The sequence below is a fragment of the Mytilus edulis genome, chromosome 5, assembly GCF_963676685.1.
Source record: "Mytilus edulis chromosome 5, xbMytEdul2.2, whole genome shotgun sequence".
Classification (NCBI taxonomy): Eukaryota; Metazoa; Mollusca; class Bivalvia; order Mytilida; family Mytilidae; genus Mytilus; species Mytilus edulis.
The window spans coordinates 50298373-50325559 of record NC_092348.1 but is presented as its reverse complement, the minus strand read 5'-3'; the positions used below and the strand labels follow the sequence as shown (position 1 = coordinate 50325559).

General features: G+C 32.7%; 1 protein-coding gene across 4 annotated transcripts in view; it reads right to left on the bottom strand.

Annotated features, from left to right (window-relative positions):
- Window positions 1-12048: 12048 nt before the first annotated feature.
- Window positions 12049-27187, bottom strand: part of LOC139525450 (uncharacterized) — a 38593-nt gene continuing 23454 nt past the window's right edge. Inside the window, exons 1-3 of one of the 4 annotated variants that reach the window (XM_071320792.1) lie at window positions 23783-23799; window positions 21361-21459; window positions 12049-13676 (exon numbers count right to left, since the gene is read on the bottom strand). In XM_071320792.1, the coding sequence (XP_071176893.1) occupies window positions 12184-13620 (1437 nt within the window). In that variant the 5' untranslated portion in view covers window positions 13621-13676; window positions 21361-21459; window positions 23783-23799 and the 3' untranslated portion in view covers window positions 12049-12183. Of the gene's footprint in view, window positions 13677-21360; window positions 21460-23782; window positions 23936-26603; window positions 26702-27187 lie in introns of those variants that run through there. The other 3 variants (XM_071320793.1, XM_071320791.1, XM_071320794.1) reach the window with 3 other exon arrangements.

The window sequence follows — 27187 nt, the reverse complement described above, 5'->3', positions numbered from 1 at the left end:
TTGTCGATTTTTGATTGGTTTAGACGAGAGGGTAACATTCAAAAAAATTGTCACCCTCTCAGCTATGTGATAGAGTAAAATGACACCCTCGTATTAGCCAATCAAAATATGGCATTTTAACGTGAAGTATAATAAAACGTATTATATGGTCCGTATATAGTGCTCATATATACCGTCTGTCAAAAGTATCTGAATTTACCTACCGTCGGTGGTTAACATACAATATAGTGCTCCCATATACCGTCTATCAACAGTATTTGTCTATACCTACTGTCGGTAGTTAACATACAATATAGTGCTTCTATATACCGTCTATCAACAGTATTTGTCTATACCTACTGTCGGTGGTTAACATACAATATAGTGCTCCTACAATGTATATACCGTCTATCAACAGTATTTGTCTATACCTACCGTCGGTGGTTAACATACAATATAGTGCTCCTATATACCGTCTATCAAGAGTTTTAGTCTATACCTACTGTAGGTAGTTAACATACAATATAGTGCTCCTATATACCGTCTATCACCAGTATTTGTCTATACCTACTGTCGGTAGTTAACATACAATATAGTGTTCCTATATACCATCTATCAACAGTATTTGTCTATACCTACTGTCGGAAGGTAACATACAATATAGTGCACCTATATACCGTCTATCAGCAGTATTTGTCTATACCTACCGTCGGTGGTTAACATACAATATAGTGCTCCTATATACCGTCTATCAGCAGTATTTGTCTATACCTACCGTCGGTGGTTAACATACAATATAGTGCTCCTATATACCATCTATCACCAGTATTTGTGTATACCTACTGTCGGTAGTTAACATACAATATAGTGCTCCTATATACCGTCTATAACCAGTATTTGTCTATACCTACCGTCGGTGATTAACATACGATATAGTGCTATTACATATACCGTCTATCAAGAGTTTTAGTCTTTACTAACTGTTGGTAGTTAACATACAATACAGTGCTCCTATATACCGTCTATCAACAGTATTTGTCTATACCTACTGTCGGAAGGTAACATACAATATAGTGCACCTATATACCGTCTATCAGCAGTATTTGTCTATACCTACCGTCGGTGGTTAACATACAATATAGTGCTCCTATATACCGTCTATCAGCAGTATTTGTCTATACCTACCGTCGGTGGTTAACATACAATATAGTGCTCCTATATACCGTCTATCACCAGTATTTGTCTATACCTACTGTCGGTAGTTAACATACAATATAGTGCTCCTATATACCGTCTATCAACAGTATTTGTCTATACCTACTGTCGGTAGTTAAAATACAATATAGTGCTTCTATATACCGTCTGTCAAAAGTATCTGAATTTACCTACCGTCGGTGGTTAACATACAATATAGTGCTCCCATATACCGTCTATCAACAGTATTTGTCTATACCTACTGTCGGTAGTTAACATACAATATAGTGCTTCTATATACCGTCTATCAACAGTATTTGTCTATACCTACTGTCGGTGGTTAACATACAATATAGTGCTCCTACAATGTATATACCGTCTATCAACAGTATTTGTCTATACCTACCGTCGGTGGTTAACATACAATATAGTGCTCCTATATACCGTCTATCAAGAGTTTTAGTCTATACCTACTGTAGGTAGTTAACATACAATATAGTGCTCCTATATACCGTCTATCACCAGTATTTGTCTATACCTACTGTCGGTAGTTAACATACAATATAGTGTTCCTATATACCATCTATCAACAGTATTTGTCTATACCTACTGTCGGAAGGTAACATACAATATAGTGCACCTATATACCGTCTATCAGCAGTATTTGTCTATACCTACCGTCGGTGGTTAACATACAATATAGTGCTCCTATATACCGTCTATCAGCAGTATTTGTCTATACCTACCGTCGGTGGTTAACATACAATATAGTGCTCCTATATCCCATCTATCACCAGTATTTGTGTATACCTACTGTCGGTAGTTAACATACAATATAGTGCTCCTATATACCGTCTATAACCAGTATTTGTCTATACCTACCGTCGGTGATTAACATACGATATAGTGCTATTACATATACCGTCTATCAAGAGTTTTAGTCTTTACTAACTGTTGGTAGTTAACATACAATACAGTGCTCCTATATACCGTCTATCAACAGTATTTGTCTATACCTACTGTCGGAAGGTAACATACAATATAGTGCACCTATATACCGTCTATCAGCAGTATTTGTCTATACCTACCGTCGGTGGTTAACATACAATATAGTGCTCCTATATACCGTCTATCAGCAGTATTTGTCTATACCTACCGTCGGTGGTTAACATACAATATAGTGCTCCTATATACCGTCTATCACCAGTATTTGTCTATACCTACTGTCGGTAGTTAACATACAATATAGTGCTCCTATATACCGTCTATAACCAGTATTTGTCTATACCTACCGTCGGTGATTAACATACGATATAGTGCTATTACATATACCGTCTATCAAGAGTTTTAGTCTTTATCTACTGTTGGTAGTTAACATACAATACAGTCCTCCTATATACTGTCTATCAACAGTATTTAGTCTATACCTACCGTCGGTGGTTAACATGACATATAGTACTCCTATATACCGTATATCAACAGTACCTGTTTATACCTACCATCGGTGGTTAACAAGCAATACAGTACTCCTATATACCGTATATCAAAAGTATTTGTCTATACCTACCGTCGGTGGTTAACGTAAAATATAGTGCTGTCTATTAAAATCATGTGTCTATACATACTGTCGGTGGTAAACATACAATAAAGTGCTCCTATAAACCGTCTATCAACAGTTTTCATTTATACCTACCGTCGATGGTCAATATAACGTATTATATGGTCCGTATATAGTGCTCATATATACCGTCTGTCAAAAGTATCTGAATTTACCTACCGTCGGTGGTTAACATACAATATAGTGCTCCCATATACCGTCTATCAACAGTATTTGTCTATACCTACTGTCGGTAGTTAAAATACAATATAGTGCTTCTATATACCGTCTATCAAGAGTTTTAGTCTATACCTACTGTTGGTAGTTAACATACAATATAGTGCTCCTATATACCGTCTATCAAGAGTTTTAGTCTATACCTACTGTTGGTAGTTAACATACCATATAGTGCTCCTATATACCGTCTATCAACAGTATTTGTCTATACCTACCGTCGGTGGTTAAAATGCAACATAGTCCTCCTATATACTGTCTATCAACAGTATTTGTTTATACCTACCGTTGGTGGTTAACATGCCATACAGTACTCCTATATATCGTCTATCAACAGTATTTGTCTATACCTACCATCGGTGGTTAACAAGCATTACAGTACTCCTATATACCGTCTATCAATACTATTTTTCTCTACCTACCGTCGGTGGTTAACATATAATACAGTGCACCTATATACCGTCTATTATCAGTATTTTTCTAAACCTACCATCGGTGGTTAACATGCAATAGAGTGCTCCTATATACCGTCTATCAACACTATGTTTCTAACCTGTTTCTATACCCACCGTCGGTGGTTAACATGCAATACAGTGTACCTATATACCGTATATCAACAGTATTTGTCTATACCTATCGTCGGTGGTTAACATGCAATATAGTCCTCCTATATACTGTCTATCAACAGTATTTAATCTATACCTACCGTCGGTGGTTTACATGACATATAGTACTCCTATATACCGTATATCAACAGTACCTGTTTATACCTACCATCGGTGGTTAACAAGCAATACAGTACTCCTATATACCGTATATCAAAAGTATTTGTCTATACCTACCGTCGGTGGTTTACGTAAAATATAGTGCTGTCTATTAAAATTATTTGTCTATACATACTGTCGGTGGTTAACATACAATAAAGTGCTCCTATAAACCTCCTATAAACCTTCAATCAACAGTTTTCATTTATACCTACCGTCGATGGTCAATATAACGTATTATATGGTCCGTATATAGTGCTCATATTACCGTCTGTCAAAAGTATCTGAATTTACCTACCGTCGGTGGTTATCATACAATATAGTGCTCCTATATACCGTCTATTAACAGTATTTCTTTATACCTACCGTCGGTGGTTAACGTAAAATATAGTGTTCCTTTATATACCGTCTTTCAATAGTATTTCTTTATACCTACTGTCGGTGGTTAACATACAATATAATGCTCCCATATACCGTCTATCAACCGTATTTGTCTATACCTACCGGCGGTTGTTATCAAAACAAACTATTTTCAATCGACGGTCCAAAGTTTCGTATCTATACTTCACCATGAATGACCGATGACATTTATTTGAACAGTAACATTCCCTATTGTATTCATTATTTAGTTTTCTCCCTGAACTTGTCTGAAATATTTGCGGCTGTACTGATGGCAAACAACAATCAATCAATTTCTTAAAGTACTTCTTAATCTAAATAATATATTATTTTTTAATCTAACCAGTAATATGTGATCGGTGAATGTACGTATGACAATTACGCCAATTTTGAAAAGGCATATTTTTTTTCATTTGCGCACATTGACATTTTTTAATTTGCGCCAAATTGATTCGAAAGGTTAGGTCTGATAAATTTAGATGATAAAATTAAACTTGTTTAACCAAACGCAGCAATTCAATGAACACAAGCTACAATATAGATAAATGTGTGTATAGACACATGTTGAGCTCATGGGTATCATCATTTAATCACACTTCTGGTACCCGAACATTTACTTTCATATATGGAACCGATGCCATAAAGAAAAAAACAGGCTTTAACTTATAAAAATTTTGATAAAAAAGGGGATGCTTTATTGTAGGGAAGATATCACAAGGTTGCAGTTCAACAGAAGTGTTGCATGACAATACTCAGTTAAAAAAGATTTGTGCATATGCAAATGTGCTTTTTATGTCAAACTGTTACAATCTTATTTTATAAAGTGCTACTTCAAGTGTGATGTACACTTGCAATAAACTTATCCTGCTTTCAATCCCCCTCCTCCTCCCCGTCACGTATGAGCAAGTGGCAGGTGGCAAAAGGTCAGAAGGAATATTTTTGTTATTATATAAATAAATTCTATACATCTTATATGCCTCATGACTTGGTTTTACCTGTTAATTTGTGCAAATGAAGAAAATAAATTTGGCGCAAAGAAATAAAAAAAATAGGCGCTAATTATATATAATTAAGTGCAGATTGGCGCAAATGGAAAAAGCCGAAGCAAATATAATCTTTTCTTGTATCAAGATTTCAAGATTTTATTCATAACCTCAGACACATACTTGTGTACAAGAGGACAATAATATATACAACCATATTAAGATAATACGAGACAGGACAAACGAAACACAAATACATAGTATATTTTAAAAGACAATTGGTATAATTAGATAAAGTATTTTATGATTTTCTTCACGAAAATTGATAATTTCCTTCGAACTTGTACGTTACATATAGACAACAAGCCAGTGAATTTCTTCTTGCTTGGATTCATTACATAGTAATTTGGTACAAACTTTGATCTAAGAGCAGAAACATCAGCATTTTTACAGGTAAACAATATATGAAACTCATCCCCTATTCCCTCATTACATAATGTACATATTCTATTTTCCCTCGCGATCCCCGCCCATCTACCCGTGTCAATAGGTAACTTCAAATTCGAGCATCGAAGTTAAGATATGTTATATCTGTCCTTGGGTAATAATCGCAATAGATACGGTTCCAAACCAAACTCGAGTTTGAATAAAGAATAGAATTCACCCCTATCAGATCAAATTGGTGTTTTCTTTCTTTTTTTCGTTCAGTTTCATCTAGTCCATTTGTTCATTTGACTCTGTTTCCATCACGACTAGGATGTATTTTAATTTATAATGTAAAGTCGTTCAGGTTTTTGTTTTATTATATAAAAAAAGAAGATATGGCATGATTGCCAATGAGACAACTCTCTAAAAGAGACAAAGTGACACCGGAATTAACTATTAAAAAAAAACCTTTAACAGATCACGGTACGCTGACGGTACAGATGTCTGTAAATTCAGAAATTAATGCGAGGTTTTTATTATTGCGACAATAATTAAGACTCGCATTTTGAAGTATTGCGTTTGAATTAATCAGGATTTTTTCTTAATCGTTGTAATCAAATTCTCATTTCAGGCTATAATGACACTCATCGCAATAAATATTTAACAATTGCACGCAACAAATTTATATTCAAAGACTATGAATTTGATGTATATTTGACAAGATTAGTTCGTTTCAGTGGCCAAAAATTCTATAATTAGTGTATTATTCTCCCAAGTTTATTTGAAAAGGTATAATTCCTCTATACAAATGGCAAAATCTTTCATAAAATATCCAGTAAGTTGGATAAACGTTTACCAAATCATCCCAATACAGTTTGATTTATATATTCACTTTGCTATTCCGTTCTTGCACAGTGATATAGTTCATTTTGCGTCATCCCATATTCTAGCAAAGGGAGATTATCTCAGCATCACCGTTACATTAGTAATAGCTCTCGTACATAAAATAGTTAGCTCGAACTGTATGATCCTGTATGAATCTGATCTTTATATTAAAAGTGCATAAATGGTTCACATATGGGTCTTATTTAAACATTAAACAGTATCAAAACAATTAGTGCATTATAATATAACCAAATAGGCATGCAAAAAAGAATCAATAGGCAAAATATGCTTGTCTACCGTCTAATTCTAATTGCTATTATTTACTGTATTGTACATAGCTCAATTCCATTCCATTCCATTCAATTTTATTTATTTTTTAATTTTCAGAAGAAAACAGTATTTCTAACAATTAAATTGAATTAATTTGATATGACGTTGACACACGTACGGTAATCACTCTCATGTTTTTATTTACATCGCTGTCAATCATCGGGTAAAGATGAATATTCATTACTACCCTCGGTAGTTAACGTCCCTCGATGGTTAACTTTAAGTGCCTACCGTTTTTGTCAGACTCAAGAACTCATCACTATCATAAACGTATACGTATATATGCATACAATTTCAAATATTAAGAACAAGCGGTCGATGTCGATAGTCTGTTTTCTAACTGTTCGAGTTAGACATGTCACTTGTTCATTCTTGAAAGCCTTCATATTCCCCGTCTAACGATGGGAACTGTTTCTGATTGTGTTGACTATAAATGCTTGTATGGTAATTCTGTTGTTTAGCTGTACAAGCGGTTGCATTTCATCTCCTTTCCCAACAAACAAACGAACGAAACGCTACTAGTCTGCTTTCTCTGGAGCTCATCCTCAATGGCTCTTATACGACATGAAACTTACATGTATACTAATAATGATTGTTTCAAGAACAACGATGTATGGACGAACTATTCTAAATTCGTCAATATCTGTTATGCATGACTAAAAATAACTTTTATTACAACTACTGTATTACTTATTTGGATTAATGACGGCTATCATGTTCAACATTGCACAACTATTATCATAGAATTAAAAAAAAAAATCCTCAAAAATCCTTAAAAAAAATTAATGCCTTAGCTTAGATAATTGGTATTTTTTCACAAAAAGTTCGTGTAAATGATTGTCAAATGAATTTAATTATGTAAGAATAAAATGTTAAAAAGAAACTAAAAAAAAATCATGTATGTTGTATTTTTTTGTCAATTAAAAACTTTAAAATTGCAATAGTTTTATTAGCATTTAAACACAGCCAGATTTGAATACAAGTTAAGAAATTCCGGTAAAGTCAATGATATCAAACAGATGCACAATGGTATATCAAATTGGGTAATATTGCATTTAGTTTTTATTAAAGATTAAAACTACCATTTTTTGCTGAACATTATAGCAGTTTTATTATTTTTTCAAAGTTGACTTTTTCATTAGAATTGGTACAAATAATCTACATACGTAATAAAAACTAAAGCCAATTTTAAAAAGAGGGGTCCATGTACATGTACACCGTGTATCATCAGTACACCGGATATAGGTACTAAGCAAGCGGGCATGATCGATTTTGACCTTACACGGTAACGAAAATCTTTGTTTTGCTTGATCAATATTCAATATACATTTCTCAACATTTGAAATTCCTGCTCCCAAATAATTTTTGCATCGATTTTTTCCTATTCATAAAACAAATTTGATATTCTAATAAGAACAATTAACTTGTACAAGCGCAAATAGTTGTGAATGTCAACACCAACTTTCAATTTCGATACAGTTTTTGAGACATTTACATGTTTTATCTGAAAGAAACCTAATACAGGGCAAACGTAATAGTCACCAATCATAAACCTACCTATGATTACTCATTCCTTGAAACATTTTGGGTAATAAACGAGTATAAAAATAATGTTTTTGTGTACGGTGTACAACAACATAACTATGCACCGTACATAAGGATTTATGTGGTCAGCTAAACACCGTACACAACCGATATGACTTTTTTTAGGGATAGAATATCGAAAAATAACATATGTATGAAAGATTTCAATGCCAATTATTGAAACAGCTATACTTATTACACACACACATTGACCTTCTATCAGAAGAAGAGTTGCAATGAATATAGAATTATATCGGATGAGACGAGGGCCAACTTCTTTGACAAGTATTTGCACATGCTTTTACAATGTTTTAGTAATCCCTCTTGTTTTGGGAAAATAATGAGACATCTCTAACCATCAACCTACGACCAAATCATTTCTTAAAATAGCAATTATGTTTAGATTGAAGTACACATTCATATTATGTGAACAAAACAAAGATTTTCGTTACCGTGTAAGACCAAAATCGCTCACGCCCGCTTGGTTAGTACCTATATCCGCTGTACGATGATACACGGTGATGTACACTTTTTCAAATTAAATCAGTTTTAATCTTATGCCCGTTATGCCAGACAGCCACAATAAAAACACTCATTCTTTGTAGAATCAATCAGATGTCAGAGAAGGTAGTGCATGCTGATTCTGTAGAGGAATTCAATATAAATTATCTAGAGTTCATGCAAGATTTAGATATAAATTCAACAGAAACAATAAAAGAACTATTAACATTGAGTCATTTTCAATTCTCCAAACTAGAGGCTCTCAAGAGCCTGTGTCACTCACCTTGGTCTATGGGCATATCAAACAAAAAACACTCCCCAACACTGTAGAAGATATTGTATTTCTGATCTTTTAGTCTGTTTAGTTTCTTTGACTTGGACAAGTTTGGTTAAATTTGTCTCAGTAGTTTCAAGAGAACAATTTTGTAAACGATTACAAAACTGATTGTCAAAAATTGACTATGAAGGACAATAACTCCTAAAGGGGTCAAATAACCATTTTGGTGTTGGATTTTTTTATAGATCTTACACTGTTGAACAATTTTTCTGTTAATAGTTTATCTCTATCTATTACAATATTCAAGATAATAATAAAAAACTGAAAAATTTCTTTAAAATTACTTATTATAAGACAGCAACCCATCAACAGGTTGACTGATGCGTCTAAAAATTTCAGGACAGATAGGTCTTGACCTGATGGACATATTCATTACTTGTCAGATTTGCTTGACATGCTTTAGTTTCAGAGATATAAGCCAAAAACTGCATTTCCCCCCTATGTTCTATTTTTAGCCATGTCAGTTACTTGATTGATAGGCGGGGTCATCGGATACATTTTTAAACTAGATACCATAAGGATGATTTAGGTCAAGTTTGGTTTTATTTGGCCCAGTAGTTTCAGAGGAGAAGATTTTTGTAAAAACTTGCAAAAAATTAAGAAAAGTGTGAAAAGTTGCTTTAAAGGGCAATAACTCTTAATGGGATCAATTGACCATTTTTGTCATGTTGACTTATCTGTATATTTTATTCTGCTGAACAATTTTGCCGTTTACAGTTTCTATGAAAATATTCATTACAGTAATAACTAAAAACTGCAAAATTTCCTTAAAATTACCAATTTAGGAGCAGCAACCAAACAACGGGTTGTCTGATGAGTGAAAATTTCAGGGCAGATCTTATTCTGATGTGTTTTTTTTACCTCGTGTCAGATTTGCTCTAAATCCTTTAGTTTCAAGGGTATAAGCCAAAAACTGCAGTTTAACCCTATGTTCTATTTTGAGCCATGTCGGCCATCTTGGTTGATGGGCGGGGTCATCGGATATATTTACTAGATACCACTGTAAGGATGATTTAGGCTAAGTTTGGTTTCATTTGGCCCAGTTGTTTCAGAGGAGAAGATTTTTCTAAAAGTTAACGGACGACGACGGACGCCAAGTGATGAGAAAAGCTCACTTGGCCCTCTGTTAACGACGACGTATCTGACGTTTACTTGAAGACACACGTTTAAGAAAATGTAAATGGGATAATGTACTAAAGGAGTCATTTGAAATATCTACCACCCCTTTTAGTCTAGACCATTATTAGGAAAGAAATACGGCTAGTTGCAGCTAAGATTGAAATATGTTGCCACAACGTACGTACGGGTTTCACTCCATCTCGTCGAGAGCTATATATATATGTTCCCAACAATCTAGCTAATAGTTACTAAACTGAGGGTTGATTACAGAACATGCAGTGTAAACGTATATGAAAACAGTTTATATATCATTTTTTTGTTTTGCCAATACCTTCTCTGAGGAAATTTTGCAAATTGTGTACTATATGAGGGTTTTAAACCTAATACATCGTATGCTAACCTCTGAAAGACAAGCTTCTTTTGTTACGTATTATGTCTGTTTGTGTTTTAGTGTTCAGTGTTGTTTTTTTTTTTCAAAAAAGGAGGATGCCTTTGGGAAAAAAATCAAATGATAAACATATTAAGCTATACAATGCGAAATACTTTCATTGTTAAGTAAATAGGCAACAACTTGTTTGACATTCATTTGAATGAAAGGAGATGCAAGGTATACATCAATAAAACAGCTAGCCAACACCACAAAATGTAACGACTGAATGGAATTCGCTGTTGGTTTTTTTTTTTATAACTTCGCGATGGTAACGATTAAAATATACACCACTTATCACCATCTTCCACGTGCAAGGGGTGGAGTTTTAAAAAGAATCGGACTATTGATGATATGAGAAAAGAAATAATCAAGAAACAATGAGATTCATTTTCCTGTCTGGTCATTTTCCTCTTCGTTTAGTTTTTGCTTATCTGTATTTGTCTCCACAGAAAAGTTAAGACTTACGTAGAGGTGCGCTAATTTCACAAAATTATGTGTGAGTTAATTCAGTCCTATGTGTTTCGCTTGACACCAAGAAGATTTATAATTCTATTTATATGGATAGTCGACCTGTGGTATATCCATATCCCGACCTTCACTCAAAACTGATTGTATTCTATAATATTATTAATTCGTATATTTATACAAATTCCATTCGTTTAGGGATAGTCACATGTTAAACTATATTTTCGAAGGTAGAGAGAAAACGGCGGATAGCAAAACGCATATTGACCTGCAAAAAGCCTATTGCACGGTTATTTTTAGAATATCTAAAAACCAATATACTTTGTGACGTCATGTAATGAATTTCAGGATATTGTTTAACGTTTTGAAACACATGATATCTGTGATCGATTATTTGACGAAAAAAATCTTCAAATACATAAGATGTCCAAAAAAAAAGTAAATGAAATAGCAACTAATATGTTGTTATTGTCAAGGAGATAATGTAATATCTATAAAATTCCAACAAACCTAAATGAGGATTTTGACACAAATATGGTCAGAAATTAATAATATAACATATATATAGCCTTTGTATGAGGTCAATACAGGATATATCGACCCAAAGAAGTATATCGACCTCGGACTTCGTCCTCAGTCCATATACTTCTTTCAGGTCACTATATATATATATATATCCTTGTATCGACCTCAAACAAAGGCTATATTTGTATAATATACGCAGCATCCAGACATTAAAAGGGTCTTTAATTGTGTTTGTCATGGTAGAGGATGAATATCATTTAGGTTCTCCATACATGTACATGATATAATGGAATTGATTACTAGTATTCAGAAATTTAATACATCGAAAAAATATAACAGCTTTATAATACGATTAACATGATTTATCAAGTTACAATTTGCACACTTTATTATATTTCAAGTGTAGCCGTATTTTCCATTTACATAGCATATCAATGTTTACAAAATCTATCAATAGCGTGATTTATAATTTTATATGGTACCTCTGGTTGTACATATACCCACTCATTGCTCTTTTGTGCTGGCGAAGAGCTGTACCAACGATCATAATGCACGTCTGCCCAATATGCAAACTGCTGAAAATGAGGGTTAGGGGAGCGTTTGTATGAAGATGGGAAAAGTTCGATCATGGTAGATCCAGAACGCAACAATAAAGTATGTCCTAAACCGGCACCGTGAATTCCGATTAATATAGTAGTTTCATATATTAATTGTATTTGTTCTTCAATTGGCAATAGGTCTATTTGTATTGCATGTATATGAGCCTTTGGAAATTTTTGAACTAGATAATCCATAATCTCTTTTTCATTTGATAATTTCCGTTGCACTTTTCCCTTTGGGTTTCTGGGATGCGCTACATAGTCTTTTCGTAATATAAATGTTACTTTTTGAGATTCAGTACAATTGTGATATAGAGATGAAGAATTTTGAACCCCTTGATACAAGGTATATTTGAATTCTTCGACAAATGGAATATTTTGTACATACTGTGACATTGGGCCATCTGGAAGGACCCATGCTAGCTTTTTATGGAATCTTTTTTTCTTCATATGTCCTATCCTATATACGTTGCCAAATAAAATACTCCATAAATTGTCTAATTTTCCAGCGGGATGTGCATCCATTAATATGACATCAGTGGTTTTGGGATTTTCACCCAATAAACGAATAGTCAAATACGTATTGAAAAGTTCCATCAATGTCCAGTATAAATTTGCATAGTCTCCTCTTCGTACTAAAACGGTGAATGTAGAATCGTACGAGTTTCCATCGTAATCACCTTTTCGTGTTGAAATACCCGAAAACCAGTTATAAAAATGAGATCGTTTACGAAACGTCACTTTCGGAAGCTCTTTACAAAGAATGTTGAAAAAGCCACTTTGAACGGTAACTTCCTCATCCTTCTCCGTATGGCCAATGACTGATTGAATATCTTCACCTCCTTTCGCAACACTCCTCTTCTTTGAAGGATCAATTATTACATTATTCATCAACATTATTGACCCTTTGAAATTGTAAAAATTTCCAGAACAATGCCTGTCGCCCCATTCAGTCCAGTTTTTATTCTGTAAACCAAAAATGACGTCGTGGTTTACCTTTTTGAATAATTTCATCTCTGGAGTTTTCACTGTTCTTGGTCTGATGTCAGGAACTATATTTCTTATATCTTTAACATTATATCTCACGTTAGGATGGTCGTCTAAAGGGGAAATTTCAAAAATATTTTGAACATGGCCAAGTTCTAGCCTACTCTTGAGCAGTTGGTGATTGTATAAATGAAATTCCGGGGTTGTCCTCATCATTCCCATTATAAATATAGTGAAGGCAAATATAAAAATGAAGAAGATCGATCTTTTCTTCCGACCCATACCTGAAGCTAGTCATTTCAGTATTTCAAAATCTTTAAATGCTCTCATTATGTCACCTGGAAATATAAATGTAATTAATTCAAAAGGAAGGATAGATGTTTTATTATAGGATTAAACGCCTTTTTAAAGGAATATATTGGTGTATTAACTCGACCAAATTCACTCCCAAACAAATAAAAGTCCGAACAGGAATTCATTGGTGTATCGGAACTCGACCAATTCACTCCAAAACAAACAAATAAAAGTCGGACTTTTATGATATATTTGTGAGTGACTTGGTCCAGTTTATACACAAATAAATTTCTTTAAAAAGGCGTTTAATTCTTATAATTCTTCATATATTCTGTATTTCCTTATATGAAAACCATATAAGAATTGTTGGTGTATAAACTGTACCAAGCTAAGTCACTCACAAACATATTATACAAGTCCTTTGGACTTTTTTTGTTTGTGAGTGAATTGGTCGAGTTTATACACCCATAAATTCCTTTAAAAAGGCATGTAATCCAATAATACTTCTTATATGATTTACATATTAGGGAATACGTTGATATGATTGGTTGAGAGGACTTCCGGAAGTTGTTCTCGATCGTTCTTGACGTTGTTTATTTTTCGATAGACGGTGTTGTTCGAACTTCTTTTCGTAACCAATGAAAGCAAGATGGCGGCGGTAATGACACAATACGGATCGACGTTAACAACATTATTTTCACTTCGCGTTAATCTTCAAATTGAATAATAAACACATCTTTCGTTTGATTGATAATAAGAGTTTTTGAAGTTTATTTTCTATCAGATTGTAAATGTCACTAAATACATATTTTTGCATTTACCAACAAATATATTCATGCGCCAGGTCTAATCAATGTCAGAAATATACAATTTACGTGTGATAGAGGTTACGAGTGTGGAAAAATGATTTCCTTATCTCCAATTTTAGAGAATGACTAGAACATACCCGTGAAATCGCGGGCATTCAAAGCGTGGTTGAAAGTATGTAAAGTGTTGTAGGTAGATTTTTTGTAAAAGATTAAATGACGGGAGAATTTCAGGAAAGGTATCAAAAGGTACTTGGGGACAGGACAATTGTTTTTCTGCCCCTCCTCCTTTTTTCGAAAAATCCCATTTGTTTTTGTTTTCTATCAATTACAATATGAACCTTCCTGATTATTATAAATAAAGTGTATTTGCTTTTTGCTATCAATTCTCAGTTTACTTATCAATACACGGCGGTCATTGATATAGTATATAGACCCTCTCTACTTAATATACGTTCGGACGTAAAACGTTTCGAATGCGAATTAAACTAATTCGAATTAGTTAATGCGAATCGAATTCGAATTACGTGTGAACGCAGCATTAGTGACCCGATGATTTTTTGTAAAAGATCAAAGTCCGTTAAAACACTTATTTATAAGTTAATGAGCATCTTTTTATATATTTATAAATCTCGGTTTGTTGAATAATTAAATCAAACATAGAAAAGGGTACAGGGGTCCTACATTTCTGTATTCTTTTTTTTTCGCTCATTATTCTTTATCTTAAAATAAACAATGGCTATTCCGTAATTACTTGATAAGTGTATTCTGGACATTGTTCTTTTCTGTAATTAGTATATTTTTACCAAATTCTTTATGATTTGCAGTTTTTCGTTATATTTAGCACCCCATTGTTCTCTTTTCATCATTTTCCACATTTTTTTCTATTATTTTACCCCCCCCCCCCCTTTTTTCCCCTCATTGTGGTTGTCGTTGGTTCATGGGTGTCTTACCGATTGTCCCACTTTTTTAAATTACAGGTAAAAAAGTAATAACATTTTTGTGGGGAAATCGGGAATATGTTTGTTGGACAGTTGGTATAGATTAAATGTGGGACAGTTGGGAATTTTAAATGTGGGACAATTGGGAATTGTTTTGATAGTGATAAACTTATTTTTATAGTATGTTGCAGTTAATTAAAGGTTACTATACATCAATGTAACCTATAAAATATGAAGAAGAAGAAAGAAAATAAACTGTTACAAATAACAATATTTACATATTTTATTTTGCACATAGTAGGTACAATTGAAGTATCATTAAAAAAAAAAAAATAATGTTATGTCTCGTTTACACAGTCAGGATTCTACTTCGTCAGAACTATCTCCCCATTACGCCAGTTCATTTTCACAATCGTAGAAATGGAAGCCATTGTAGGGATGACGCGCTAGCAATTTTGCTCATGGAAACCGATAAATTTATCCACATTGCACCATTACGATCCTTATATGTCAGTTGTATTTTAAAAGACAAATTTATCAACTAGCTAATGAGCATCAGTTAATGATCTTGTCTGCATTGATTCAACTTAAAAACTATTGTCTGATCGGTTGTCAGGGGAAATTTCGAAAATTCATAAACATTTTAAAAAAATCTAATTAAAAATTGCGTGGAAGGGCAGACTAGATTTTTTTAGTGTATAAAGACTATAAACCCTAGTTTTCACACAGATATGCATTTTCATTATCCAACTTGAAAGACTGTCGTTTCAGTAAAAAAATAGCTATTCGAATACACCTCTGTTTTTGTGACTCATTAGATAGGTATTTCACTTGACCCATATATTTCATCTTTTAGTACTGTTATATTTTTGTATTATAAAGTCAATCTGAAGCTTTGATATATGAAATTAATAGAATCTGAAGCGAGAGTCAGACGATGTATGAAATATTCTTGCTTTGTACGATATCAAGACAAAATATTCAACTCAAACACGCTCTAACATAAAAAGGTGCACTCGATTTTCTCTTTTCGATACAATTGTTACCCATTTTTTGTATTTTTTTCTTGAGTCACATAATGGAAGGGCAGACACGAAAATTTTTGAATTAATAGATTAATATGTTTTATAGATTAATATGTTTTCCGTCCGTGGTAATTTTTTTTTAAAAAATCGGAGGTTATGCATTTTCTTCATCCAACTTGAAAGATACCCATGTTGTCGACTTGAAAACTGATTGTTCTGCGTTAGGCAGCAACCATTTGATTTTCTGGGGGAGGGGGGCTATGGTTTTTTTTGGAAAAAAAAGTTTGTTTCCATTTTTTGGAGAAAAAAATAATTTGTTTTTGAATCTGAGAAAAAAAAATTGTTTGTTTCACCCTCAGCTGCCACTATATGTAATGCTAAAATTGAAAGAAATAAATTGTTTTCGACTTGGCGCGAAAAAAATAGATTGTTTTTCGCCGCAGGCGAAAAAAAAAATTTGTCCAGAAAAAAAAACCATAGCCCCCCCCAGAAAATCAAATGGTTGCTGCCTTACTATGTACTAGATACATTGAAAACTTATGCAGATGGTGTTTTTAAAATAAAACACCTCGTAATTGAGAAGAAAATTCTAATTTTGTTTGTTCTATTAACTTTTAAAATTTTTGTCACTATAGTAAACAATACAGTACACATTTATCGCCTTCTCTAACAAGGAGCTTCGATTCTTTTGTTCTATTTCAACCGGGTTTCCGACTGTACACGTACATTTAATTTGAATTGAATTCGAATCGAATGCGAATCGAATTCGCTAATCACGTTCACATATTCTTCTTTTTTTTTTAATTTGAATTGATTCGAATGGGCTAATTCGAAAAAAACCAATTCGCATTAGAAATATGTTTTTGATAATACGAATTAAAAGTTAGGACAGTAAAGCTAATTTGACGAGCATTGCAATTCGAATTAGAATTGACGTTAGGACGTAAAACGTTTCGAATGCGAGTTAAACTAATTCGAATTAGTTAATGCGAATCGAATTCGAATTACGTGTAAACTCAACATAAGTCTTAAGCGCATATTTTTAATGAGTTTTTGTTGCCTTTAAACTAGCTGTCAGTAACTGCTAGTACTATCAGATCTGCATACTTCAAGCATCCGTTGTTGTGATGTATAAGTAGCCGTCCATGTCCACTCTGTGTTTTTGTTCAAGGTATTTCTGTTCGTACCCATCTGATGCCCTTATATCATTATATTTTTCTGCAGGAAAAAAACTGTTTTGTTCGTTTTTAGATTTTAAAAGTGCTTTTGATACAGTCTGGCGAAGTTATATATAATATATCAAAATATTAAAACATGTATAAGGAAAGGAGACGAATTTCAGCGTTTTTCAGTTGTGATGTAGGAGTAAAACAGGGAGAGAATTTGTCTCCTTTCCTCTTCTCATTATTTTTAAATGACCTTGAAAGTTTCTTGTTAGACAACAATGTCGATTGTTTACCAAAGGTCTATGCAAAATGTGAAGAAGAATTGTCTTGTCTACTTAAACTCCTAATTATCTTGTATGCAGACGATACTGTACTACTGTCTGAAACAGAAGAAGGTCTTCAACGGGCCTGTTAGCGTTTGAGCAATATTGTAATTTATGGAAACTTCGAATTAATACAAACAAGACACAATAATATTCAGCAAGAGAAAATTTAAACCAAAAATTGTATTTAATATTTATCAGTTTATGGTGAAAATATTGATGTACAAGATTCATATTCATATCTTGGTGTTATTTTCAATTATAATGGTAGTTTTTGTATTGCTAAAAAGAAATTATTGGATCAGGCAAATAAAGCATTGTATGCTTTACTGCAGAAAATAAGAAATTTGTCAATTCCATTAGATTTGCAATTAAAATTGCTTGATTCACTTATTACTCCAATTCTTGCCTACTCAAGTGAAGTATGGAGATTTGAAAATATACAGGGTATAGAAACAAGAGGCTCTCAAGAGCCTGAATCGCTCACCTTAATTCTTTTGGTTAAATCTCTCATCAATGATTATTTTGGCTTTTCAATTTATTTAAATGTTTTTTGGATCGTCCTATTTTCTTCAAAAGCCAAAAAAAAATAATCATTTTCTCCTATGTTCTATTTTAGCCATAGGAGCTATGTTTCTTGACATACAAGGAAATAAAATATAAAATTTATACTAGATACTCTGAAACTCATTTAGCCTAAGTTTGGCTGAAATTGATACAGCAGTTTCAAAGGAGAAGATTTTTTAAAGTAAGTCGACATAATGAACAAATTGTGAAAAAAGTCTTTAAAGGGCAATAACTCCTTAAGGGGTCAATTGACAATTTTGGTCAAATTGACTTAATTGGAGATCTTACTTTGCTGAACATTATTGCTGTTTACAGTTTATTTCTATCTATAATTATATTCAAGTTAATAAACAAAAACAGCAAAATTTCCTTAAAATTATCAATTCAGGGGCAGCAACCCAACAACAGGTTGTCTGATTCATCTGAAAATTTCAGGGCAGATAGAAGTTGACCTGATAAACAATATTACCCAACGTCAGATTTGCTCTAAATGCTTTGGTTTTTGAGTTATAAGCCAAAAACTGCATTTGACCCCTATGTTCTATTTTTAGCAATGGCGACCATGTTTGTTGATAGATCACAACTTCTGATACAATTTACAAACTAGATACCCTAAGGAACATTCAGTTAAAGTTTGGAAGTATTTGGCCCAGTAGTTTCAGAGGAGAAGATTTTTGTAAAAGATTACTAAGATTTACGAAAAATGGTTAAAAATTGACTATAAAAGGGCAATAACTCCTAAAGGGGTCAACTGACCGTTTCCGTCATGTTGACTTATTTGTAAATCTTACTTTGCTGAACATTATTCCTGTTTACAGTTTATCTCTATCTATAATAATATTCAAGATAATAACCAAAAACAGCAAAATTTCCTTAAAATTACCAATTCAGGGGCAGCAACCCAACAACAGGTTGTCTGATTCATCTGAAAATTTCAGGGCAGATAGATCTTGACCTGATAAACAATATTACCGCGTGTCAGATTTGCTCTAAATGCTTTAGTTTTTGAGTTATAAGCCAAAAACTGCATTTGACCCCTATGTTCCATTTTTAGCAATGGCGACCATGTTTGTTGATAGATCATAACTTCTGATACAATTTACAAACTAGATACCCTAAGGAACATTCAATTAAAGTTTGGAAGTGTTTGGCCCAGTAGTTTCAGAGGAGAAGATTTTTGTAAAAGATTACTAAGATTTACGAAAAATGGTTAAAAATTGACTATAAAGGGCAATAACTCCTAAAGGGGTCAACTGACCGTTTCCGTCATGTCGACTTATTTGTAAATCTTACTTTGCTGAACATTATTCCTGTTTACAGTTTATCTCTATCTATAATAATATTCAAGATAATAACCAAAAACAGCAAAATTTCCTTAAAATTACCAATTCAGGGGCAGCAACCCAACAACAGGTTGTCTGATTCATCTGAAAATTTCAGGGCAGATAGATCTTGACCTGATAAACAATATTACCCCAGTCAGATTTGCTCTAAATGCTTTAGTTTTTGAGTTATAAGCCAAAAACTGCATTTGACCCCTATGTTCTATTTTTAGCAATGGCGACCATGTTTGTTGATAGATCATAACTTCTGATACAATTTACAAACTAGATACCCTAAGGAACATTCAATTAAAGTTTGGAAGTGTTTGGCCCAGTAGTTTCAGAGGAGAAGATTTTTGTAAAAGATTACTAAGATTTACGAAAAATGGTTAAAAATTGACTATAAAGGGCAATAACTCCTAAAGGGGTCAACTGACCATTTCCGTCATGTTGACTTATTTGTAAATCATACTTTGCTAAACATTATTCCTGTTTACAGTTTATCTCTATCTATAATAATATTCAAGATAATAACCAAAAACAGCAAAATTTCCTTAAAATTACCAATTCAGGGGCAGCAACCCAACAACGGGTTGTCTGATTCATCTGAAAATTTCAGGGCAGATAGATCTTGACCTGATAAACAATATTAACTCATGTCAGATTTGCTCTTAATGCTTTGGTTTTTGAGTTATAAGCCAAAAACTGCATTTGACCCCTATGTTCTATTTTTAGCAATGGCGACCATGTTTGTTGATAGATCAAAACTTCGGATACAATTTATAAATAAGATACCCTAAGGAACATTCAGATAAAGTTTGAAAGTATTTGGCCCAGTAGTTTCAGAGGAGAAGATTCTTGAAATAGTTTACGACGACAGACGACGACAGACGACGGACGACGACGGACGCCAAGTGATGGCATAAGCTCACTTGTCCCTTCGGGACAGGTGAGCTAAAAATACAGTAAGAGAATTCTCAATTTAAGAAACAATTCTCCTAGCTATATGGTATATGGAGACGAAGTTGTCATTAAATTGAGAATGACGTTATTTTGGAACAACCTTTTATCCAGTAGTAACAAAATATCTAGTATTTTTATAGACTTATATTTAAGTCGGGAGATTTCAAAGACCCAAATAACTACAGAGGAATATCTCTTATAAATGGTATTGCCAAAATATTTAGTTCAATTTTAAATAACAGAATAATTAAATATATGGAAAACAAATTTAGCCAGGAACAATTTGGATTTCTTCCTAAATTAAGAACTACAGATAGTCTATTTGTATTTAAAACTTTGATTAATAAATATTTAAATTTAAAAAAGAAACCATTATTTGTTATGTTGACTTACGTAAATCATTTGACTCCATTTGGAGAACAGCTTTATAATATAAAATTTTGTCTCAGGGTATTGGTAGTAAAATGTATCAAGTAATAAAAAATATTTATTCAACCACAAAATCTTCAATTAAGATTAATGATAAACTCACTAACTGGTTTGAAGTAACTAGAGGGTTAAGACAAGGGGATTCTTCAAGTCTAACCCTATTCCATATTTTCATAAATGATCTACCTCAAATTTTTAAACAGGATGACTGTGATCTCTTGAAAATAGAACAGACAAATATTGGAAGCCTCCTATTTGCTGATGATATTTTGATAATGTCTTAAACTAAAGAGGGTCATTAGTCAAGTTTAAACCATTTGTCTCAATACTGTGATAAATGGCAGTTAACTGTAAATTGTAAACAAAAAAACTATGATTTTAAGCACAAGTAACAATAGAAAAAATCTTAACCATTCTTTTAATTATAATGATGACAAACAAGAGCAAATGGAAAAGTTTAAATTTCTTGGTAATACCATTAGTCAGAATGGAAATCTTATTCATTCAGCACAAGAATTAGCCAAAAAATCTATGAAAGTAATGTATTCTATAAAAACATATTGTAATTCGATTCAACAAACTCCTGTAAATTTGTCAAACCAATTATTTAACTCACTCGTTAGACCAATATTAACTTATAACAGTGAAATATGATATATGGATGCATACTCATCCTTTTATAAAGCTTCAATTAAAGGAGATAAATAATAAGAGATTAGATACTCTTAATTTCATTGACAAAAGTCCACCTGATAAAGTACTAAATAAATTTAATAAGTTAACTTTAGGAGTAAAAAATGCTCTTGCAATATAGCTGCTCGATCTGAATTAGGCAGCTACCCTATTGATTGCTTATAAAAAGACAAACTCTTCTTTTTCATAATAGACTATTAAGGGAAGAAACTAGCCCCTTACTAAAAGAGACACTAAATTTGGCAAAAACTTTACATAATGCAGGCATTTATTCTTGGTACTCATATGTAAATCATGTCAGAAGTCAAAATGATTTAGAAATTGTTAACCAAAATAAGGATAAAAATAATAGGCTAATATACAAACAAAATTTAGAAAACTTCTATGAAAATTTATATAATGATAAAATATTAAATTTACAAGAGAATAGCAAACTCCAACTTTTTTTTAAAAATAAAGAAAAGCTATAACTTTGAACCATACCTACTTTATCAAAATTTTGAATACAGACAACTTATTTGTAAATTTCGAATAAGTGACCACTGTTTATTAACAGAAACTGGTAGATACAGGAAAATTCCCAGAGATTTAAGGTTCATGTGGACCAGTTGAGTTTACCTTGATATGGTCCACTCAGGTACACAGTTCAAATAACCAATTATTGTCAGGTATCTATTGTCCATCTAATGTCCATGTCAATTAAAAATGCTCACTTTAATTTTTACCTGTGGGGAAGTTCTCAAACCTGTTTCCCAACTTAGTTTATTTTGGCACCTTCTGGAGGAATGAAAAAAAGTGCACGGCAAAATCCTGGTAAGTTTTTATTTTTCTAAAACATGAAACATATTTAAAATTCATTTATCTAGGGCATGCTATGCCTGGAAAAATTTACAGATGCGCAGGTTTGTCTGTACTCAGAGTAAATTTTGAGGTGAAAATACGGCCATTTTAGACATAGGGTCCACATGAACTATGTACACATTGTGATGTACTAGATGAGTTTCATTTCTTTTTTAAATGTAAAATAAATGAACAATTAAGAAAAGAATGTTTAAATGAAAATAAATATAATAACTTAAATGATATAGATAAATTAAAACATATCCTCAATCCTGAAACAAAACAGGACACTTGCAAATTAGGCTCCTTTTTAAAAAAGTCACTAAGACTGAGGGCGGGGAGTCCTTAACATGATTTAAATCTCTTGTCTTGTATTGATTTAAAGAAAGACAAGGATTATAGTTCAAAGTGTCTGCATTGTTAATTTTCATTGCTCTATATATTTAAACTGTATATTATGTATTATGTTTTAAGCCATTGGCCCATATGGGCATAAAGTGCTTTCAATAAAGTATGTTTAAACTTCACGAGAGTAAGCAAGGACATTTTAAATAGATTGCTTATGTTAAATCCATTTTTGATGAAACAGGGCTTAGTTTTATATGGAATGATCAAATGCATATGGATAACAATATCCTCAAGTCTAATCTGAAACAGAATTTGACTGATCAATTTATTCAAAATTGGTTCTCGCAAATTAATAGCTCATCTAGGGAGGAATTTTATGGACTGATAAATTATATATGTGTAAGTTAAGATGCTCAAATTTAAAATTTCCTATAGAGACAGGAAGATGGGCAAAGATCCCTAAACAAAATAGAATTTGTCATTTATGTAAGTTTAATATTGGTAACGAATATCATTACATGTTTACTTGTACATATCCACAAATCGTGGACCTGCGTTAAAAATTTATCCCACATTATTACAATACAAATCCATCAGAGATCAAAATGATTGGAATGCTGTCAAATTGCAATGTAAAATTATATCGTTATATTTGTAGATACTAAAAAACATTATCAAATAATATATCTATAATTATTCACGTTTTGATACATATGTAAAAACTCACATATTCATGACATTGTGTTAAATCCAAATGATAGAGACTGACTGTATATACACATGAAAGTTTCACGAGAATCACGTGCATGGTTTTTTTATGGTGTGTTAGCTCCTGTTGTCGTATATATACATGTTTATCATAATTGTATTGTAATTACTGTATAGATATTTCGTCTATTTATGTATGTATTATATTGACCTCTTGTACACTGTTGTTTCTGAGGATAATAAAACTTTGAATCTTGAATCTTGATGAGATAAGCCTTTTTCAACTGATTTTTATAGTTTATTCTTTTGTTGTATTGTTTCAACACTGTCCGAGGCTATTGGGAGGGGGAATTTGCGCCTTCAAAAAAGTTTACCCCCGCCATATTAGATGTATTTGCCTGTCTGTACCAGGCTATTAGGAGGATTGACTCCTTCAAATAATTTTAACCCCGCCACATTATTTATGTGCCTGTCCCAAGTCAGTAGCCTGTAATTCAATGGTTGTCGTTTGTTGCTGTGTAACATATTTATTTATCGTTCATTATTTTGTAGAAAATATTGCCAGTAGTAGTAGGAGAGGGATAATCCCTATTCTACTACTACTGTTGCCATAAGTTTTCTAGTTTGAATTGTTTTACATTTGTCATTTCTAGGACTTTTAAAGCTATGTGGTATGGGATTTGTTCATTGTTGAAGCCCGTATTGTGACCTACAGTTGTTAATTTCTGGGTCATTTAGTCTCTTTGAGAGAGTTGTCTCATTGGCAATCATATCACATCTTCTTATTTTGATGGAAGTCTGATTCTTCTTTTTAGTTTGTAAAGTGTCCTGTTAATTGCAAAAACAATGAGTATATTCGAAAATCAACCGTAATAGTGCTTCTTGAACAGGCTGATCTGGCAAAATTCCAAACAGCGGCTTCGTTGTCAATAAAGAAAAATGTTGTGTTCAGGTGAATCTGACGTTGGGTGTTAGCAGTATTCATGCAGAGAATATCAATGTACTCTGAATGCCCCAGTAAAATGCAAATACTAGTGGAAACATCTCTCCATTAACTTCGTGTAGAATGTAAATGAGTTTATACCTTTTTTTTTTTAATTGTATGCATTATCTTTATATTTAATTAAAAACTTTACAGAGCAAAAAGCAATTAAACAAACACATCAAACGAACGGATCAATTGCGCCAACATTCGGAACTCATTTGCGCCAATATTTTGAACTCATTTGCGCCTCTTTACCTGCACACTTATCTATCATAAATGTTAATGATTAATATATATGTATTCTTAATTTTGTCTTAAAAGTATCATATGTTCGGAGATATTTCACCATGAGGATGAGCATCTGGAGAGAAATGACTTAAAATGCATTAGAGCGTCAATGTTTGTGTTTTTGGACAATAAAGTGAAGTTAGAAGCTACTATATACATTAAATTGGGAAGTACCCATGCAGCAGCAGTAAGAAGAAGATATGTTTCAGAAAAGGAAACATTTGCCGTGTAAACTGACGGTTCCAAGTCCGAATAAAGGAGTAGGGAAGTCATTTTCCTTATAATTGGCGCAATCGTATGTTTTATTTATGGCGCAAATGATACCATGTAATTTTAAAACGTGTGGCGCAAACGTAGCATATGAGAAAAAAGTAGTGGCCCAAAAGGACGCATTTTTGGCGCAAACGCATTTCTCCCCAACTGTCATATTCCTGACTTGGCACAGGCATTTTTCTAATGTATACACTATACATATGTAAGTATATTTAGAACGTCACAAACAAAACTATTATACTTGTGAAATAGCAGTTAATCGAATTTTATTGCATGAAAACCCAGTAAAGCGAAAAAAAAGTGTCCTGTTTCACTGGAGTAAACACGATATCAGACGAATACTATACCTACCGTGGAAATACTGACCATTTAGAAAGAAAAATACTGGTCATTTCAAAGGGAAAATAAAGAACCACGACTACAACTTTTTCATTCAATTTATGCAAAGAGGCGAAACCTTATTATGTTATGAATTTTATCAAGGAACAATTGTTATTGTGACGTCTTTTTTTTTTTAGGATAATCTAGATTTAAACATCCTTAAAACAATCAATAAATGTTGAATTAAAATTCCAACTGACATATAAGTAGTAGTTTTTAAGGATTAATTAACATTTAAAGAGGGACGAAAGATACCAAAGGGACAGTCAAACTCATAAATCGAAAATAAACTGGCAACGCCATGGCTAAAAATGAAAAAGACAAACAGACAAACAATAGTACACATGACACAACATAGAAAATTAAAGAATAAGCAACACGAACCCCACCAAAAACTATGGGTGATCTCAGGTGCTCCGTCGTGTTGCTTATGTGATAAAAAATCCGGTAAATAAACTAATTCGGTAGTCACATTCATGAGGGAAGAGGATTGTACGTTACGTTAAACGTTACGGGTATGACTGATTTTTATTGTTTGTTTTTATTTTGGGCAGTAATAATACCACTATCCCAGGTTTGCACCGCATTCTGTGCCTGGTCCAACCCAGGGACCTGTTTTATATTAAGTTGTCGCTGCCTGTTGTTGTATATGTCTCTGGTGAAATTAACCCTTTTCAAATCTACACCCGGAAACCTATATGAGGGATACAGGTTCCGTTGTTGCCTATAATAATTCGTAAAATGCATTTTTTGTAGATACCACATTGTAATGTAGTGGCTCTTTTGCTGTGAAATAAATGTTAAAATTCATATAAATAATTTATAATCGGTTATCTTCGATTTTACATAATATCTTTACAACATTATTTATCTGATATTACATATTTTTCAAAATAAAATCAATTTGTCCTACCTTGTCAAGAAACTATAATTCGTCCAGTGGTCAGCTTAAAAGGCTTGATCTTTTTTGTTCAAACTTGTTTAAATAGATTTAAAAAAAATCGATCAATTTTCACTGGACAGTGTTTAAATAGTATTTGTACACCTACTATTTATATAATATGCAATTAAACAATAATGCTATCGACAATACTTTTGGTTTTTATTATGACTGACTGGATAGGATCAAGTGACAAAAAGGTTATATGTAACCCTTTGTCATTGACGTCATTACAACTGAATTACAAAAGATCATAATTAAGGGTAGAATAATTCAACTGAAACATAAAAGATTATAATTAAGGGTAGACTAAATAATGCCATTTACATATGCGTAACACAAATCAGATATGAACTTTAATATTTGATATTTAGGTGACTTATAGGCTCATTGGGTCGGGTATATATGTATATATTACTAGAACACACCCGGGAAATCGCGGGCATATATACAGCTTCTGAATTGTTGTAGGATATTTTTTGTAAAAGATATTATGTATGGAGAATATCATAAAAGGTATCAAAAGCCCTCTCCCTTTTTCCAAAGTCCGATATTTG